Source organism: Pleurodeles waltl, chromosome 2_2 (genome assembly GCF_031143425.1).
Source record: "Pleurodeles waltl isolate 20211129_DDA chromosome 2_2, aPleWal1.hap1.20221129, whole genome shotgun sequence".
In the NCBI taxonomy this organism is placed as follows: Eukaryota; Metazoa; Chordata; class Amphibia; order Caudata; family Salamandridae; genus Pleurodeles; species Pleurodeles waltl.
This window is the reverse complement of record NC_090439.1, coordinates 527,858,117-527,876,896: the sequence shown is the minus strand read 5'-3', so window position 1 is coordinate 527,876,896 and position 18,780 is coordinate 527,858,117. Positions and strand designations below refer to the sequence as shown.

General features: G+C 43.5%; 1 protein-coding gene across 1 annotated transcript in view; it reads right to left on the bottom strand.

Annotated features, from left to right (window-relative positions):
* The window catches only part of PSMA8 (proteasome 20S subunit alpha 8), a 359,192-nt gene extending 340,940 nt beyond the window's left edge, over positions 1-18,252 (bottom strand). Inside the window, exon 1 of the mRNA XM_069218890.1 lies at positions 18,087-18,252. Coding sequence (XP_069074991.1) covers positions 18,087-18,188 — 102 coding nt within the window. The 5' untranslated portion in view covers positions 18,189-18,252. The remainder of the gene's footprint in view (positions 1-18,086) is intronic.
* Positions 18,253-18,780: the final 528 nt, after the last annotated feature.

Sequence of the window (18,780 nt, the reverse complement as noted above, 5' to 3'; positions counted from 1 at the left end):
TTACACTGCTATTAAAACACACAGGAAATTAGCATTAGATGCATTACATGTAGGGAAGCTTTGCATATACAGGCCAAAATCACGCACTGACACTATTTGTAGGATGTGAATGAAGGCATGTGTTTTTGATCCAGAGTAAGTGGACTTTTATACTGAATGGTCAGGACCCTGTGATTCCTGGGATTTATTATATTTGTGAATTAAATGCTTATAACCATCTTCCAAGAGGATGGTATGGGACATGTTATTTGGGGATAGTATTCCCAAAGCTTTACCAGATAGACGACTTCAAGAAGTTTCCAAAATTGACTGAATGATATCATAAGCGACAAAGAAGGGAAACCTCTTCTGCAGTGGTGGGAGATACCTTTGGTGCAGTGATTCCTTCAGTCATCCTCAATTCAATCAAGATACGAAAGTTGTCTACTTTTGTGGATAACATGCTGACAAATTTTACAGGAGCAATACTCCTGATAGATACTGAATTAGCCACGGATGGAGCTATGACGCTTCAAAATAGGCTTGCTTTAGACATTCTTTTAGCGAAAGACGGCTAAGTCTATAAGATGATTAATTCTAGGCATTGTTATTCTTACATTCATAACAATAGTAAGGAGATAAGAGACTTACTCACTAACCTGACTAACTCAAGTAAGGATTTAAAGGAATTGAAAGAACCAGGTGTGGGGAAAAGGTTGGAAAGGGATTTACTTCAGTGGGAAATTGGCTTAGTCAAATTTGGAATGGAGTATTATTAAAAAATCATACAGAGAATATTAATTGTGATTGCTTGCATATTAGGATTATTGGGTTCATATAAATTGTGTCAAAAGATTACATTGAAAAAGGTCTAAAAATAACTGGAGGAGGGAAGAACGAAACAGGGAAAGAATCTATAGAGAAGACTTGAGGAGGAGACAGAATACAGCAGAAACCGAATTGTGAAATGGGATAAAGAATGGTGTGATGACCTATTTAGTCATCAGAGGAGGGACTGTTGAAGAAGATATGCTAATTAGAAATTATTAATGAATGTTTATGTGTTTTGATTAACAAGAAAATTAAACAGAGAAATTAATGTGCACGTTTGAAAATGTGCCCATGGAGAGTGACAGCCAGTTTATATGAACTTGTACCAAAATTATTAAAAATGTGTGAAATAATGGAAAGAGTAAAAATAATGTAGTAGTATGTCATATTAAGATGTATAACCTATTTTTTTGGCAATATATTGTAGAGTTAACGTAGCCAGAGTTGTGGCCTAGTTGCCAGGCTTCTTACAGAGGCTGAATTTCTAGCGCACTACTGAGAAGCTGGTGCGTTGAACTGTCCATGAACTGCATATGTTAATAAAATCTGTTTACCTTAAATTTTCTGCAATGTACCGACGAACAGGAGATGAGGGACTAGAGTATGTAACAATTTTGGTGTCAGACAGACTCGATGTACTTTCCCAGGACTTGAACAACAGAAGCACTGACTGGAGAAGAAGATGCAACATTTTCAATACCTGATGAGCCGGATGATGAAGACTTCATACAGTGAACCAATCAACGAACTGAGAGCGGCGTAATATTAGAATTCATTGATTTGTAAAATTAAAGTTATTGGTTAGGGTAATAACTGGTGATTGACTAACCAATTAGGAATTAGGGAGATGGACTGGAAAACCTTAATAAAAAGTAATGACAAGGGGTAAAAACTTCAGATGCAAGGGGTGAATTGATGATGTCAGAAGACACGATTCGAGATTGTGTCATTGAGCTCATTCTCTTGAGCGCCTGATGCGTTGCTGATCGATTGATGACCTGAAGACTAACACTGACTTTGTGCTGATCCATTCTGTGGATAGGTAGCTAGGACAATGTGACAACCTTTTGTGCTTTTCCTTCTAGGTACCAACTGCGCTGTTTGAATAGTTTTTTTTTTAGCTAGCTGTTTTCTAAATTCATGTTTTAAATTGTTTTTGCATGAAGACTCACATGCTAATGCTAATTTGGGTTAGGTAAGGTACATTTAGGGGACGCTGACAGTGACAAATGATTGACGAACTGATTGCTGAACTCTGCTATTAATGCCGATATATTAATCTTTGTTAACTTATGCTGAGGCATTAGAGTATATGTTTTGTCAAATTCTAATTAGATTATGTTATTGGTGGTCACTAATGAGCTAATTCTGAACTGATTGAATAAAGTTTGATCTAACCTGATGACTTAGTATTGCAAATAATAGGGAAATAAAATTGATAAAACGTATAATTGAGTTGTGGTTATTCATAAAATGATTATATAATTGTCTCATGCTTAATGATTCTCTTAGTGGTTATTGATTGCTTACATGATAATGGATGTTCATCTATTACTACACAGGTGGGATAACCCATGCGATCCAAAAGGTTCATCGGCCTATACTCGTCCCCTTGTAAGTTTACTTACTAAGTACCAGGCGTGCCAGCATACTCTGCACATATTCAATGGCAACCTCAGTAATAGTTCAACCGACATTCCAGCCAGAGTCATCAACAGCTCATTGGAATGGAGACTATTCTGAAAAACTTTAACACCTTGTATAAACCTATTTTAAAGAAAACAGGTAGCAACCAAACTGATAGCTCCTACTAGGTCTATAGTTAAAGAACCTTTATTAGGCAACAGCATGGTAAGATCTGCACTCCTTTAAAGAAGCAATCCACATTCTCTGCAACTATCAAACCAGAGTCCGCCTTGACTGTTGAGCAGAAGCCACACTGATTCACAAGGAGATTCCGGTTGTCTCAAATGGTGTTGCTGCACATCTATTACGAGGCCTCGCCGCTGTCTTTGATAGAGTTAAATAAATTCAGATTACAGAAGAGACAGGAAAACATGTGAGAATCTAGCAGTGAAATGTAGTGAATTGCCCCATTCCTTTCTAATAGAGGCCTCATGTTGCCAAACATTTTCACCTCAGCTCCATCCCCACCACCGCCACAGTTCCCTAAGGCAAAACCACTGCAACGCCTATTCAACCACATTCTACCTTCTTTTTCACACAAGTCATACTAAAGATTGATAATCCATCAGACCTCGAATCATGCACTGTTGAGCAATTCCTCACAGCAGTTTGACCACCGGGCCCTAACTACCCAACTCAAGTTAAATAAATTAAAATGTGAGAAAATGAATGCGAAGACAACTCGGAGGGTCCATTCTTAGAGTTCTAGAAATTCTGGTATGCTTTCAGTCTATCCAGAGGTTTAAAATAAATACCTTAAAAATCAGAAATACTGGAAGCGGGGATTCGATCAGAGTATAGGTGTAAGAAATTGAGATGTTGGTTAACTGGAGTATGAGACCTTATCAAGCACTAACCACAACCCTTGTCAGGGTGAGGCACAAGTCAACCCTAAATTAAATTGTGCTCAACTCTCTGGTAGCTTGGGAGAGAGCAGTCAGGCTTAGTTTAGAGCCAATGTGTAAAGTATTTGTACAACACTTCAAACAGTAAGAGTGCAAGCACCACACAAAAACGAAACCACACCAGATTAGAAAAACATTAATTTTTTATAACTAAAACGACCTAAAAATGATAAAATTCTAATCAGTGGGACCGGAGATATGAAAGTTTAAAGATTTCAGTGAAAATGGTGCCAAAAGGCATACAGCGCAAGCTTGTGGACACCTGATCACGCCAGACTGGGAAAAAGTCACATGTTCAGGCACACTGTGATGGAGTGCGAGTCGGCTTCAGGGACCAAGTTAGGCCTGCTGAACAGAGTATGTTAAATCGTGGTTTGCAGAGAGTTGCGAGATTCCACGACGTAAATTCATCATGTAGCCAAACCTATGCGTCGGTTCCAAGATGCGGCAAGACTGTGGTGTGAGGGCCTCATTAACAAGCAACCAATCATTGAGTGCTGCCGATGTGAAGTCCAGTGCCAATGACGTTTTGCGCAGTTGGGGCAATGAGTCGATTCCTAGGAGCTGAAAGGCTATGATGTTGAGTCCTGTGTCGTTGTTGAGGCTGCTGTCAAAGAGGGATGCAAGAGCCTGCGCAAAAGAGGTCTGTTGCAGCAGCCTGCGATGTGGGTCTTTATAACGGAGAAGATTCATGCAGTGGCAGCAATGCATCGGTTCTGCTCGGGATTGGGGCGCATGGCAGAGAGGATACATCAGTTCGGTGGGATCCTCAGAGGCTTAAAAAATACCATAGGCCCACTTACAAGGGTCCAGGACTGGAGGGTCACTGCTTGGCAGGGTAGACTCACAGATGGCCGAGTCTATGTGCTGGGTTTAAGGTGGTGGGATCCTTTTGTCCCTGAGGTTGAAGTCCGGAGGCCAGCCAACTAGCCCTTCGAGTCACTCTGCTGGTTCTGGGTTCAACAAAATGCAGGTCCGGTCCTTCTCACCCAGGCATGAGGGCAGCAAGTCAGCACAGCAGGTCAGTCGTCATTCAGAGCAGTAGTCCAGCAGAATGTCAGTTCTTTCAGCAGCACAGCAGTCCTTCCTGGCAGAGTATCCAGAGGTCCAGAAGTGTACTGAGGAGTGGTGTTCAAGGTCGAAATTTTATACCCTGTTCTGCCAGGAAGTGGGAGAAGTTTCTAGAGGCTTGCCTTTGTAATGCACAGGTGCCCTGCCCTCCTTGTCCTGGCCCCAGACTATTTAATGTTTGTAGTCCTTTGTGTGAAGATAGGACACAGCCTAATCAAGTTTAAGTGGGGCTGTGCCCAACACTGCCCTGACAACCTGCCAGTGATGGCCCATCCAGGGACACCTAAGCTCTCTATTGTGTGTGCAGACCTAACAAAATAAATATATATATATATATATATATATATATATATATATATATATATATATATATATATATATATATATATCAGAAAACTGTTACCAGACTTGTAAGATTAGTGCTTTGAATAGTCTACGCGACCTAACTATCATGAGCTTTACACATGAACTTGCCTCAGACTGTTTTCCTAGACAAATATTGTATTTCACTGAGGGCCAGATGTACAACTGTTTTGGGACTCGTAATTTGTGTTCCGTTTGGGAACCGTAATTTCCGAGCCGCAAAACAAAACGTATAGCAGTGTAAAATACACGGTTTGCAATTCCCAAAGGGGTAGTAAATGACCTACCTCATCAATATTCATAAGGTAGGTCGCTATTTGCGATCCCATTGGGAATGGCCACTATCACAGGGATGGTGGCCTGCTGGAAATCCTCCACATCAACGAGTCAAAGTAGTTTGAACTCCTTCAAAAACCTATTCATTCTTTCCACCAGACTATTAGAGGGAGATAAATACAAAAGTGCAAATCAATTAACTGTTTTATCGACAGAGTTAAAATGTGTCCTTTTATTCGTGGCCAGGACTGAGGGACCACCCTCTATCTGAAAAATCCTCTTCAAAAATGTAATCTCAGTGAGGTTAAGCGGATCTGCAGCAAACTCAAATAAAGCCACTTTGAAAAATAATCCACCAAAACCAATAAGAAGGCAACATGTCAAAAGGTCCCGCAAAATCTAGGGCAACCTTATCCCAAGGATTTTCTGGTAAAGAAACAAAATGAAAAGGAGATTTGAAAGTGCTCCAATGAATGAGGGCACACGTTACAAGAATTAATCCATTTAACCATTTGGGTATCCATCGAAGACTACCAGTAGTACCATTTTAGATTATTACAAGTACCACTGATGTCGAAATGTACCTTTTGTGCTAAACTAATCAGCATCACACGAATAGCAGTCAGGAGAATGCACAAATCCGGATGCACTGGACAACCATTACCAATACATAATGCTTCAGAAACTTCAGCAATAGTTTAACTCTGGTGTCCAAAATCCTCAAGGCCATACATTCATGATAAAGTAAATCACGGTCTTCAACTCTTGATCTGATTCTACCACTTGCAACCACTCTGCTCTAGAAATTGTTTAGTCGTCTTCCTCTAAAGCCACCACACACTCAGCATACTCCTGTTGATCAGTCGTGGTATCAGACTCCATAGGCATCCTAAACAATCAGCCTTGCTGTTTCTACTTCCTGGGATATATTTGATGGTAAACGAAAATTCCTTGAGACGTGCCAACAATCTAACTAACCTCAAAGAGGCCTCGACATTGCCAGTACTATTCAATAAGTAAATTAAAGGCATAACCCACAAAAAAGAAAATCTACATTTCTGACAGCCCAGCAACACACAATTATCTCTCGCTCTATCATACGGTTGTTAGTCTCACTCTGTTTTAAGCAGCGGGATGCAAAACCCAAAACCTCTTCCTTACAATTCATCCACAGTGAAAGAACTGACCCCCCAAACCTATTTGACTGGCTTCCATAGTTGCTAATCTTTTTTTTTTACTCTGAATCAAAATAAGCAAGGAGCAGAAGTGATCAATGTTTTGATTTTTGAAAAAGCATTACCAGCGGCTTCATTCCAGACAAACTTCACACCTTTTTAAAAGTAAACTGCGCAAAGGTTGAACAATAAACACACAGCCCTCTATAAACCTAGAGCAGTACTCACTTAGCCCACAAAAAGACCAAAGGGTATATTTTACTTTGGGAGGAAGAGCATCCTGAATAGCCTCCATGTGGGAAAATATAGATTTGATCTCCTCAATTGTGATGTGATGGCCAATGTAATCCAGTCTTGTATCAAAAACCTACACTTATCACTCCTCAAAAGTGATTGATGCATACTTGAAAATTTACAAGACCCTTTCTAAAGTTCTATTGCATTTCTAAACATTTTCAGCAAAAATCTAAATATTATCTTAGAAGGCCTGCATGCTGGTATCAACCTCCAGGATAATGTTGATGAATCTCTAAAAAATAATGGCAGCAGAAGCTAGATCAAAAGGAAGATGTCGGAATTTAAATGCACCGAAAGGTGTTACAAAGGTGGTCACATTCTGAGACTCCTCCGCTAAGGGAATTTGGTGATAAGATGACAATAAATCAACGAGCATAAAGAATCCGGCCTGTCCCACCCTGGCTAACAATTCATGTACCTTTGGGAGCGGATGACAATCCAGCAAAATATACTTGCTTATGGTGCAAAGATCTGCACACAAGCAAATTCCTCCAGATTTCTTTGGCACGTCAAATACCAATTTCTTTAGCATTTTTTTTTTGGTTTTTTTGTTAAGATCATCCTCAACCATTAACAAGACCGGTCTGACTTTGTGAACCACTGGTACTGCGTTAGATATAAGCTTAATTTTATGCTTACATTTTTTTGATGGAACCAATGCTGTTACCAAAAATGTCTGGAAATTTCTGAAGAACTTCAGCGGTAGCTTTCACTTAAGCAGAATCTGCGGTAGACCCATTGGTCAATACAACTAGAGAAAGAGACATCAGATAGTAGATACCCAAGTCTCATAAAATAGCCAATAATGTGTTAAGTATCAACACAGGTGTTAGGAGTGAGGAAATAACATAAAATACAACTTCACCAAATCTCGCCACCAAACCAAGTTCCTACAGTTTCAAAGCAACGTAAACCTTGGTAACCGATGAACTCTGAAGACGTGTGACTAACTCAAGGAAGTACCCCAACAAATCAATACCTTGCTCCCCAAAAGCCTTGGGCTGCACATCAGGGTCTTGAAGGGTAACTTCTTCATTTCAATGCTGATAAAAGATACATCAGATAATTTTGTGATGGGAGCACCAGAGTAAGCCATTATGTTGAGGGACATTTTACCAATGGTGATACCACACTAAGTTCCCTTAACATTACCACACACGCTGTTAATATCACTATCACTACCTGAAAAAGAACTGGTGTGAAGAGAGAGAAGCTTTTTGGACAAATAAATGGTGCAAGCATCTACTTTAACATCCACACTATTTAATTAAAGGACGGTTCACCCCTCTTACGAACAGCCTGAAAGTGAAGGAGGCTGGCCTGATATGTAAAGGGTACCAAAAGGTACTTACACCGTATACCAGGCCCAGTTACCATTTATTAGTGAAATGTAGACAGTGTCTAGAAGCCAGGCTGTCTAGGGGTAGCTGAGCAGACAAAGTGTGAACTAGGAGACAGGCAAATCTCTTGCACTACTAATGTAGTCATGCAGAAGCCACGCACATGAAAGAAAAAATCCAGTGTTACAAAAATAAAGGTACTTTATTTTGGTGACACTAATGCCAAAATACCTTAGATACTATACTCCCTTATGAGGTAAGTAATATACAACAGAATCCAAAAACAGGTAAGTAAACAGTTAGAAAACAGTGCAAATAGTGAAAAATCACAATAGCTTGCAAACCATATACTAAAATATTGGAATGCGAAAGTCGGTTTCCCAACTAGGCAAGTGTAGTAGGTATAGGGGCGCTGGGAGTGCACGAAAACACCAAAGGTAAGTTACAGAACCCACCCCAGAGCCCAGGAAAACAGAAGCAAATCACAGTACATTTCCTGAAACACACAAGTCATGGTGATAGAAGATTATGCAAGAACCGGAAATGACTGCAAGACACCAACAATGGATTCCTGGACCTGAAGACCTGTTAAAGAAGGGGACCAATACCAAGAAGCACTGGAGAGTCCAAAGAGAACAGGAGCCCCGGCTAACCCGGAAGAAGGTGCAAAAAAGAACCACACCGGTGAGAAGACAGTCAGTTATGCACCCAAAAAGACATATGCAGGTTCGTGTAGATGTCCCACACCAGATGGATGATTGCAGTCTGGTTTGCGTTACTGGATTCCGCCAACAAGCCATGGCAAATGCACAACTCGTGGTTAGATGGCGCTGCCTGGGACCAGGAGGGACCTGGTGGCCTCTACCCAAGAGGGGAAGACAGAGGGGGCTCTCAGCAACTCAGAGAGCCCTCACAAGACCAGGAAGCGTGCACAGGAGTCCCACAGCACGGGGACAAAGAAGGTGCAAATGAAGGCCCACACCACATGACACAAAGGGATCCCACGCCGCCGGAGAACCACTCAGGAAGCTGTGCATCACAGGATGGAGTGCTGGAGGCCTAAGCGGTGCACGAAGAACTTCTTGGAAGATCGCACACAAGCCTTAGCAACTACAAGTCACGCAGTGCACGGGGATACTGTCTTGCGTGGGGAGGCGAGCTCTTACCGCCACCAAAGTTGAACAGCTGGACCTTCGGACTGTCGGGGTCACTTTAATCCACCACCTGTGTTGCTGGATCCACGCTCGTCATCTGCAGAGGGGACCCACACCCCCGGTCGTCGCTGCAGAGAGGTGCCTGCTGAAGCAGGGAAGTGACTCAGTCACTCCACTGGAGATTCCATCGGTTCTTTGGGTGCAGGTTGAAGACAGGCAGTCCTTGGAGAACGCACGACCTGGAAACTGTTGCAGTTGCTTGCAGGAGCTGAAGTCTTTGCATGGGCTCCCTATGGGTGACAAAAGTAAGGATCCGGCCGATAGGGATCCCCTAGAACCCCAATGCCCTGGGTACGAGTACCTAGGTACCAGATACTAGGGAATTACAAGAGGGCACCCGTATGCCAATTTGGGATGAAATACTGGGTTACCAGTATGTAGTGACAAATTGGGAACAGAGAGAGCATAAGCGCTGGGGTCCTGGTTAGCAGGATCCCAGTGACACAGTCAAGCATAATGACAAAAACAGTGAAACGTACTGACAAGTAGGCCACAAGCCATAAGCACTGGGGTCCTGGCTAGCAGGAACCCAGTGTTGCAGTTAAACACACTGACAAACTGTTATAATGGATATTGTTATCCAGCCTTGTGTCAACATGCATGAGGTCACAGTGGCATGCATGGAATGTTGGCATGGGGCTGGAGACGGTTAAAGGATAAGAAGGAGGGCAGTGGATGGAAGTGGTCCTTACTTCATGCTGGCTATATAACAAATAAAATACACTTTTTACTTGTGAGAATGAATGATTCTTCATAACAAATGTGGCGACGAGCTGTCCTCCAGCCAAGCGCAGAGTGAATCTGGACCCAGAGCATTCAGTGGCAAAGAGGTGAAGCCGTATCACGTCGTTGGGGCGGAGCAGAAAAGATTGGCGGTTTTGATGTGTGTCGGCAAACTGAAGCAGATCTGCCGGCTGTACTGAGGGAAAGTGATCGGAGCATCGGAAAGTTGGTGAGATTTTCAGAGCAGGGACCGTTGGAGACGTCTTCCGTGTGTCCTGAGCCAGTGAGGAGTTGATACCCATAACGTGATGTGGCCCACCTCAGCGTCGGCCGCCATCTTAGTTAAGGTGGACTTCCCTTGTCAGGTGACACGGCCCATTGGAGTGTCAGCCACCATTTTATGGATTTATGGTTTTCGTTGGTAGCATGTTACATCGTTTCAACGGTGATACGCACACCTGTATAAAAATAAAGGAGCAGTCACAGAGGGAAAAAAACCACCAGATGTGTGTTATCTGTTTGCAACGGTGACACGCACACCTATAAATAACAAAAAATACTAGTAAAAAGATAAAGAAGGAGCTTATTATAACAAGGAGAAAGCAGTTAGGAGCAGCTGGGTGTAGTGCCATTTGAACTAAGTTGTGCAGGCACTGTTGGTCAACATGGAAGGCGAGAGTTGCAGTGTGCAAGGCATAAATTCACCTTCAATTTTTTTTTTTAGAACAGGCGGGAACACCAAAGACTCAGTGGGAGGAGTGGATTTTGAACTTTGAGAATTATTTGGAGAGCATAGATGGACAAGAATTTAGGCCATCAAGAAAAAGGGCATTGTTGATAAATGAGTTAGGGAAGGAAGGTCAACAGATCTTTAAATATTTACCAGTAGCAAGCTGCGCAGATGGCAAGGGAATAGAAAATCCGTATCTGGAAGCTAAGAAGAGATTGGAAACATATTTTGGCAAACAAGTCAATATTGCCATGCAGAGACCTAAGTTCTATACACAACCACAGAAAGAAGAGGAATCAATTGACCAGTTTGTAACACGTTTTTCAGAGAACTTGCGTTGAAATGTGATTTTGGGTATATGAATGACCAGATGATTAGAGATCAGCTGAATGTTCAGTATAGGAACAAATGATTGCAGGAGAGGCTGTGGGCAGCTAGGAATCAGACTTTACAGGTGGCTATTGGTATAGCTAAAGTCCTCAAGGAGGCAGATCTATGTATGAAGGAGATGCAGCAATTGGAACAGAGACATTCATCTCACAGTGAAGAAGACAACACGACACCTAAAAAAGATAATCATATGAAGTCAACGAAGGAGGGGAGTAACAAAGAGAAGTATAGCAGTGACAGAGAGAGAAATAATGTCAAACCAAATTTTAAAGGTTGTTACAGATGTGGGAGTTTATCCTATGTGGCTGACTTTAGAGGGTGTTTTGCTCGTGATAAAGACTGCAGTAAATGTGGTAGGAGGGGCCATTGAGCAAGAGTGTGTAAAGACTTGTCACGTAGTAAAGTAGCATCCGTTGAGGATGTAGAGGCAGTGCCAGACAGGGTGCTCTGCTCTGAGAGTAAAGACTGTTCGGAAATTGTCAGGCCAAAAGCAACTGAGTTGATGGTGGATCCGGGCTCAAAAATGCATTAGTATGTTGAAGGGTTATATGCATGAGATTAAAATAAAGAGTGGAAAGGTACCTGTGAGACAGTGTGCGTAGGGTGCCAATAGCTATAAGGAGTTAAGTGAGAGAGATGCTAAAGGAAATGCAGGAGGAGAGCATAATAGCCCCAGTGGAAGCCTCCGAGTGGTTATCGCTGGTGGTTATAACGAAGAAGAGTGATGAGCGTTTAAGATTGTGTGTGGACCTCAGGTCTTTGAACGAGGCCATAAAGTTGGACAGTTTTCTGTTACCTAACATTTCAGAGATGGTGTTGCAGTTGAAAGGAGCAAGGTACTTTACCAGATTAGATCTAAAGTCTGCATATCACCAAATTAAGTTGCATGAAGTTCATAGACTTTTACTGCCTTTATAACCACGGAAGGGGTGTTTCAATTTACAAGGTTACCATTTGGGTTGGTATTTCTTCGAGTGCTTTCCAACGGTTGACGAAAGTCTTGTTGGAGGGAGTTCCCTGTGTAAGGTTTTTTCCAGGATGACATACTAATTTATGGAGCTACAAAGGAAGAGCACAATAGTACTTGATGAGGTTGCTGGAAATTTTCAGAGGAAGGGTTGACTTTGAGAAAATGTCAGTTTTTGGTGGAGGAAATAGAGTAGTTGGGGTATACCATTTCAGGGCAAGGAGTTAGTCCCAAGGAGAATTTGGTTAAGTCAATAAGAGAAGCGTCCACACCTGTGGGGAAAGATCAACTAAGGCCCTTTATGGGGTTAGCAGAATATTATTCAAAGTCTTTGTATGATTTGGCAGAAAAGAGTGAGCCATTAAGGGAGTTAATGAGGAAGGGCAGAGAATTTTGGTGGGGAAGTAAACAAGAGCAAGCCTTTAGGGGCATTAAGGAGGATATTGTGAATGCAAAGATCCGGACGCCTTTTGGGCCAAAATGCTGGACAGTGATTACAGTGGATACAAATGCACATGGGCTAGGAGCAATATTATCGCAGTACAAAAATGGGGCAGAGAAGCCGCTTCATTTGCATCCAGGTCCTTAAGTCAAACTGAAGGAAACTATGCAGTAATTGAAAAGGAAGCTTTGGCTGCGGCGTGGGGTGTGGAATATTTTCGCACTTATGTGGGGTACATATTTTACGTTACGCACTGATCACAAACCACTTTTAAAAGAGTTGAGACCGGGTGGAACAAGCGAGGTATCGGCAAGGATAGCAAGATTAGCAGCTCGTCTTCAAGAATATCGTTGTGAGGCAGGCTGGAAAAATGCACAAACTGACTGCATGTCTAAGTTACCTTTCGAAACTATGGGTAAGCAAGTTGATGATGAGGTGGTGTGTGTTGTGGTGGAAGACTCATTGGAAGGGGATTTTAAAGCTATTACCCGAGAAGAATGGGAGATAGATGTCAGTAAGGATGGAGTGTTCCAGGAAGTGAGGCGGAGCATTTACGAAGGGTGGAAGTGAGAGAGTGAATCAAAGGTGAGGGCATGCCCTTTTGTGAAATTGCATGAAGAATTGACAATTGGGGAGGATGGAAACTCAATTATGTGTGGTGACAGGTAATACTGCCCGATGGAGTGAAGACAAGATTAGTAATGTTGGGACATGAAGGCCATCAAGGGCAGACGCTTATAAAAAATAAAAAATAAAAAGAAGAAGAAGAAGATTAAAGGAGAAATTTTAGTGGCCTGGTATGGATCAACGAGTGAATGACTGGATTGCAGAGTGAGAAGAGATTGAAAGTAACTAGTGAGGGTATGGGGTGTATCAGTGAAGAAAGAGGTCCATGGAAGAAGCTGTGTTTGGACATAATCGGGCCTATGGATTACGTGAATGAGAATGAGCGTTTTGCTGTGGTGATGGCTGATGTGAATTCAAGGTGGGTCACAGTGGAGTTAGTGAGGCATGTAACTATGGAAGGCGTAATCAGAGTTCTCAAAGAAGTGTTTAGGCGTGAATGGAACCCGGGTCTTCTGGTGACGGACAATGGGACACAACTCACATCGGTCAAGATGAAAATGTTCTTAGGTGGAAATGGCATCAAACATGTGTGTGCGTCATTGTATAACCCCCTGGGAAATGGAATGGTGGAACAAGTGAATTGTATGGTGAAAGGTTCAATACAAATGGCGGTGCAAAACTGTACGGGGGTGAGGGAAACGGTTGAAGAAATGGTGTGGGCATACAACACTACAGAGAATGGTGTGACAGGGGACACTCCTTTTGGGAGAATGACAGGTAGAAAACCCAAAACAAGAATGACTCCACAGTGGATGGAGGAGCGAGGTAAAACAAGAGAAGCAAGGAGTGAAAGTGGCAGGATAGCCAAGGGAGATTGGGTGGAAATAAAACTGGGTAGAAGAGGCAAGGGTTCTAATAAGGTTTAGGACCCCTTGGAGGCGAGTGATGTTCATGATTGGCACCTGGTGTTAAAGAATGGAACAAGAGGAGAGTGTCTTTGTATTGCAAACAGGGAAGGGGCATGCAAGATCAACGCAAGTGAGGGAAAAAAAAAAAAAAGAGGAGTTTAAGTGCTCGGGTTTCATGATGATGGACGACAAAGATATACTGGGTTGTGGGTGGAACAGAAGGGTGGCAAATGAAGGATTGGAGGTGGTAGCAGGAATAGACAAGGTTATGGGAAAAGAGACTAGACAGCACAGAACATGTAGGTTGCCAGTTAAGTTTAAAGATTATGTAATGAAGTAAAGCATATAACTTTTGCACCAGAATATAATACTGTTGTAAACATGAAAATGTGATAAGTATTCTTAGGCTTTGTTTGAATTTGTATTTAGGAAAGAAAGGGGATATGTTATACATAATGGATATTGTTATCCAGCCCCGTGGCAACATGCATGAGGTTACAGTGGCATGCATGGAATGTTGGCACAGGGCTGGAGACGGTTAAAGGATAAGGAGGGCAGTAGATGGAGGTGGTTCTTAATTCATGCTGGCTACATAACAAATAAAATAACGAGCGGTGTGGCGGCAGCCGTCATGGCTTGCTCGCCTCCACGCCGCGTTACTGGAGCCAGGAAGGTGAGTTTGATGGGAAAAGGGAAGGTGCAGCCGTTTGGCGGGCGGGCAGTGGCTGGGTCTCATCGGGGGCCGTGGCAGGCGCCTATTGAACTGTCGGAGGTGTGGCAGGGGCAGAGTAGGCCCCACCTAAGAAACAGGGCGCGTTGGGGCAGGGTAGTGAAATATGTTCCTCTGGGGAAGACAGCCCCATGGAAGGCACGAGTGCAGGGGGCGGGAGGGAGGGTAGTGGGGTGGGGCCATGTTCGTTTGGGGAGGGGGGGGGGGGGGGGGTTTCCTGAGGAGCTGGTTTCTCTGGCCAGCAGCCCAGAAGGGCTTATGTTGGATTTTGATGATGATGACTCTCAGTGGCAGGAGTTAGAGGAAGAGGTTCACAAGGGGGGGTCAGAAGATGCTTCTGGGGGGGGGGGGTTTAATATTAACGTATTTTTCTCTTGCTGCAGGTTCGGTGTCGGGTCCAGAGACGCCTTTCCTCTACATTTGGTTCTTCGGACATTCCTTTGTCAAGTGGGCACAACGACAAGCTGGGCGCACAGCCATGGGGGTTAATTTAGGGTTGGACATAGAGCGTTATAGGGTGCGTTGGTGCGGGAAAGGGGGAATTATTGCGGACCTTACAGTTAGAAAAAGGGCGGGGTCTTGCCCTGATGTTTTGTTGATCCATTTGGGAGAGAACGACTTGGTTGAAAGGGCGGGTTTGGATGTGCTGAAGGACATGAAGGCTGACATGCTGGAAATACTGAGGCAACGGTACGGTTGCCATTTAAATTGGACGGCATTTGTCCCACGTAGGATTTGGAGAGGAGCACGCAAGCCAGGGCCATTGAGAAGGCTCGGCGTAAGATTAATAAGGAGATGAAGGGTTTTTGTAAATCCTATGGTATTTCGGTGTTGCAACATGGGGATCTTCGTTTTGAGGATCGTGAGTTTTTTTCGGGACGAAGGTGTACACCTATCCTTCATGGGTATGGAGTTGTACCTGCTCCAGGTGAGGGAAGTTTTGAAAGCTCTGCTAGGCGAACGGTGAGATTACCTTTTTTGTGGACACCCTCCTATGGTTTTGGGTGGGGGGAGAAAAAGGAGGGGGCTCCTTTTTCTGGTGGCGGAAACTGCAACAGTGCACAGGGCTATGAGAACAGGGGGGAGGACGGCAGAACCGACAAGGCATTGACAGGTGGAATAGGACTGGACAGCGCAGGACAACTCAGACAGCAGGACGCGGACATTCAAGGGTTTTTGCGGAATTGTGCACTCAGGGGGTACGAAGCAACAGGAGACTATGGACATGACAATGGACTTTAGCAACGATGCAGTACAATGAAAGGTTAATAAGAGGCCATGTGGTATGGAATGGGTGGGGGAAGGGGAGTGTAGGGGAGAGGGAGGTATGATAGGATAACTCGATGTATAGTGAGGTATTAGTTTTGTGAGGCGATAGGCCAAGGGTAAATTGATGGTTGTAAGTGCACCTGTTTCCAATAAAGCGGCCTTTTACACACAATAAGGCGGTATGGCGTCCTTCTTCCCCAAAATATGGAGAAAACTGCCAACCAAAGAAGGAGGATCTTAGAGGGCAGGTAAGTCCACATTTTGAGCAGATCATGTAGTCCAATGCAAAAGAATGAAAATGCTCAAAGATGGCCGCTACACAATGAGCACAGACTGCAATGAGGCAAACAGGTTCCGAATGGCAAACTTAAATCTAAAATGGCAGGTCCGTTGCAGAACACAAGACACCTACTGCCCAGCCAGTTAGAAGATACATGTGAGATGGGTAAAATCCAAGAGGCAGCAGCTGTGGCTCACACAGCTGCTATTGCTCTTCAGCAGCTGTACAATGAGGCCAAAAAACAACTGGGTACACTCAACAGACAGCCGAAGGAAGACAGGAACACAGCAGGCAAAGCACCAGCAGCCAAGAGGAGCACAGCCCGGAGGAAGGAGGCAGGAACGCAAAACAACGTCCCTGCAAAACCAATGAGGCACAATATGGAGAAAGTACAACAGAGACCACAGTGGACTCCCATAGGCAAATGTTCCTCATTGCTAATATGGAAATAAGGATGAAATCGAAAACTGCTGGCTGAATACAAGTCCACTGGAAAGAAACTGGAGCCCACATTCAGCACCTATGACTCCGGAGAAACTCTTCCCCAACTGACACTTAAGCAGAACAGAGCCACCCTGGAACGCCCGCAGCGAACATAAAAAACACTAGGTAAGCAATGAAAGTACAACATACAGTCCGAGGTAAACTACACACATGATGGACTTAGTACAGAAAACATAAGAACTCTACTGGTACACAATGCAAATCCAGCCATCTGCTGATAAGCAGTGACTAAAAACCGTGCCCGAGACCTCAACTGAGGGTTATCGCCACAGTGTTCACTTCTTCCATTAAGCCAGTTTCACAGTGCTGACATATTGTCAGAAAAGTGGAAAGGGGTACAGGGAAGAGTTGCCCGGGATCAAACTGTTTGGCAAAACAGAAGACCAGAAAATGCAGCACACTTCTAGTAGCTGCAAAGGCTACACATTCACCACAATTTTGCATCTTTGCGAACATACTGTGACACTGCTTCTATGTAGAGATCCAAACCTTTACCATCCCCTCCAGGTACAGTCAAGACACCCAAGGTCTATTTTTTTATTTTTTTTTAACCACACAGTTAATAGCAACTTTTATTTTGGTTCTAAATACTCCCAGCATTGCCAAAAACGGAGAGAGTAATAAATTGAAAAATTGACTGCCCAAGAGCACACAATTTATTGAAATGAAAAGCCAGGGTTAAACATGATCAAGTTCACGCTATATAAAAAAAAAAATGAACAAAGAGGTAAAAATAAAAGCCTTAAGAAGAGAAAAGACAAAAGGATACCCATTTCCTGGCTGATTTGTGCTGATTGAAACCAGAAAACCTGGCGAAATTGTGTGGTTTTAAGCAAATATTTTATTTTTCCAAAAGTTTTTCTTCAGGATCGAGTATAAATGCACTTCCAAATAAGAGTTTAGAATGCGAGTTGTACAAGGACCTTTTATGCTTGTAATCTGGGCCACGTACAGGGTTACAGGACAAGTGTTTTGCATCTTAGGTAAATGTTTCGCAGTGCAGTGCTATAATGTGACGTACTAATGTCAAAGGTCATGTTATAGAAACACACATTTTTGAACTCTGAAGTGACTTTATCATATTTAATGAGATGCTTGTTGAGGGATTGACATAGCTAACCAGGGCTCGGCTCTTCCTGCATATGCACAAGCCACCTCTACGAAACTAAAGGACCATCCTCTTCTCAAGAAACGACTTCTGACATCTACGCACGAGTGGAGCGTCCCGAAAAGCGATAATGAAAAGTTTACCACCCAAACTCGGCATTTGGAAAACTGCATTGTTGGTGTTGTGAAACGCAGAATCTGAGACGTAGCGGTTATTGCTAAGCCGGTGTTAGGCCAACTGCTCTCCTGGTTGACTGTCCTTCATGCACTCGACCGCAGATCGCGCGCCTGCAATTAAAGTCGCACAACGGAAAAAAGCGAAAGCAACTCACAGCGGTGGAGCCCTTTTTAACAGCTTCCTGCGCATATTCCACCTGGAACAGGTGCCCATCTGGAGAGAAGACAGTGATCGCCCGATCGTAGCGTGAAGACATCTTTCCTTCAATCAACCGTCGGCGGTACTACTGGTAGGCGCGCAGGTTACTGAATAGCCGCCCAAGCGGAGCAGCGTGGGGACGTAGCCAATCAAGTCAAAAATGGGCGGGCGCGGAGCCGCTCCCACCGGGAGTAAAGTGTTGAATGATCCGCGCTTACAGCCAGCCAAATCGTTGACACAGATCACTGGAACTGCAACAGTAGGTAGGTGTACAGTGGCGACGCTCAAGATGGGAGTGTTGTAAACTCACAAACGTGCAGTTCGATGAGCTTTAGTGAACGAGGCAACAGTTTGGTATCGCTAAAGGTCGGTATTAGATAGCAGTGCTGCCGAATTTCTAGACTGCTTGCGGCTCACTTTTGCAAGTTGCAGCGTGCTAACGTGTGACATTTCTCGATCTCGTGTAACGCTTGGAAACAACCTTAATCATTGACCAACGCAAAGAAGGATTCTGCCATGCTTTTTTTATCGACCTGGCCTTCATTTTTAATTCCTGGCTGTTAGAAATTTATGTCCAACTAGGGACCATAATCCTAGTCAGGGTAAATAACAGCACAATCCAAATTATCCTGTGCATCCTCTGGTAGTTT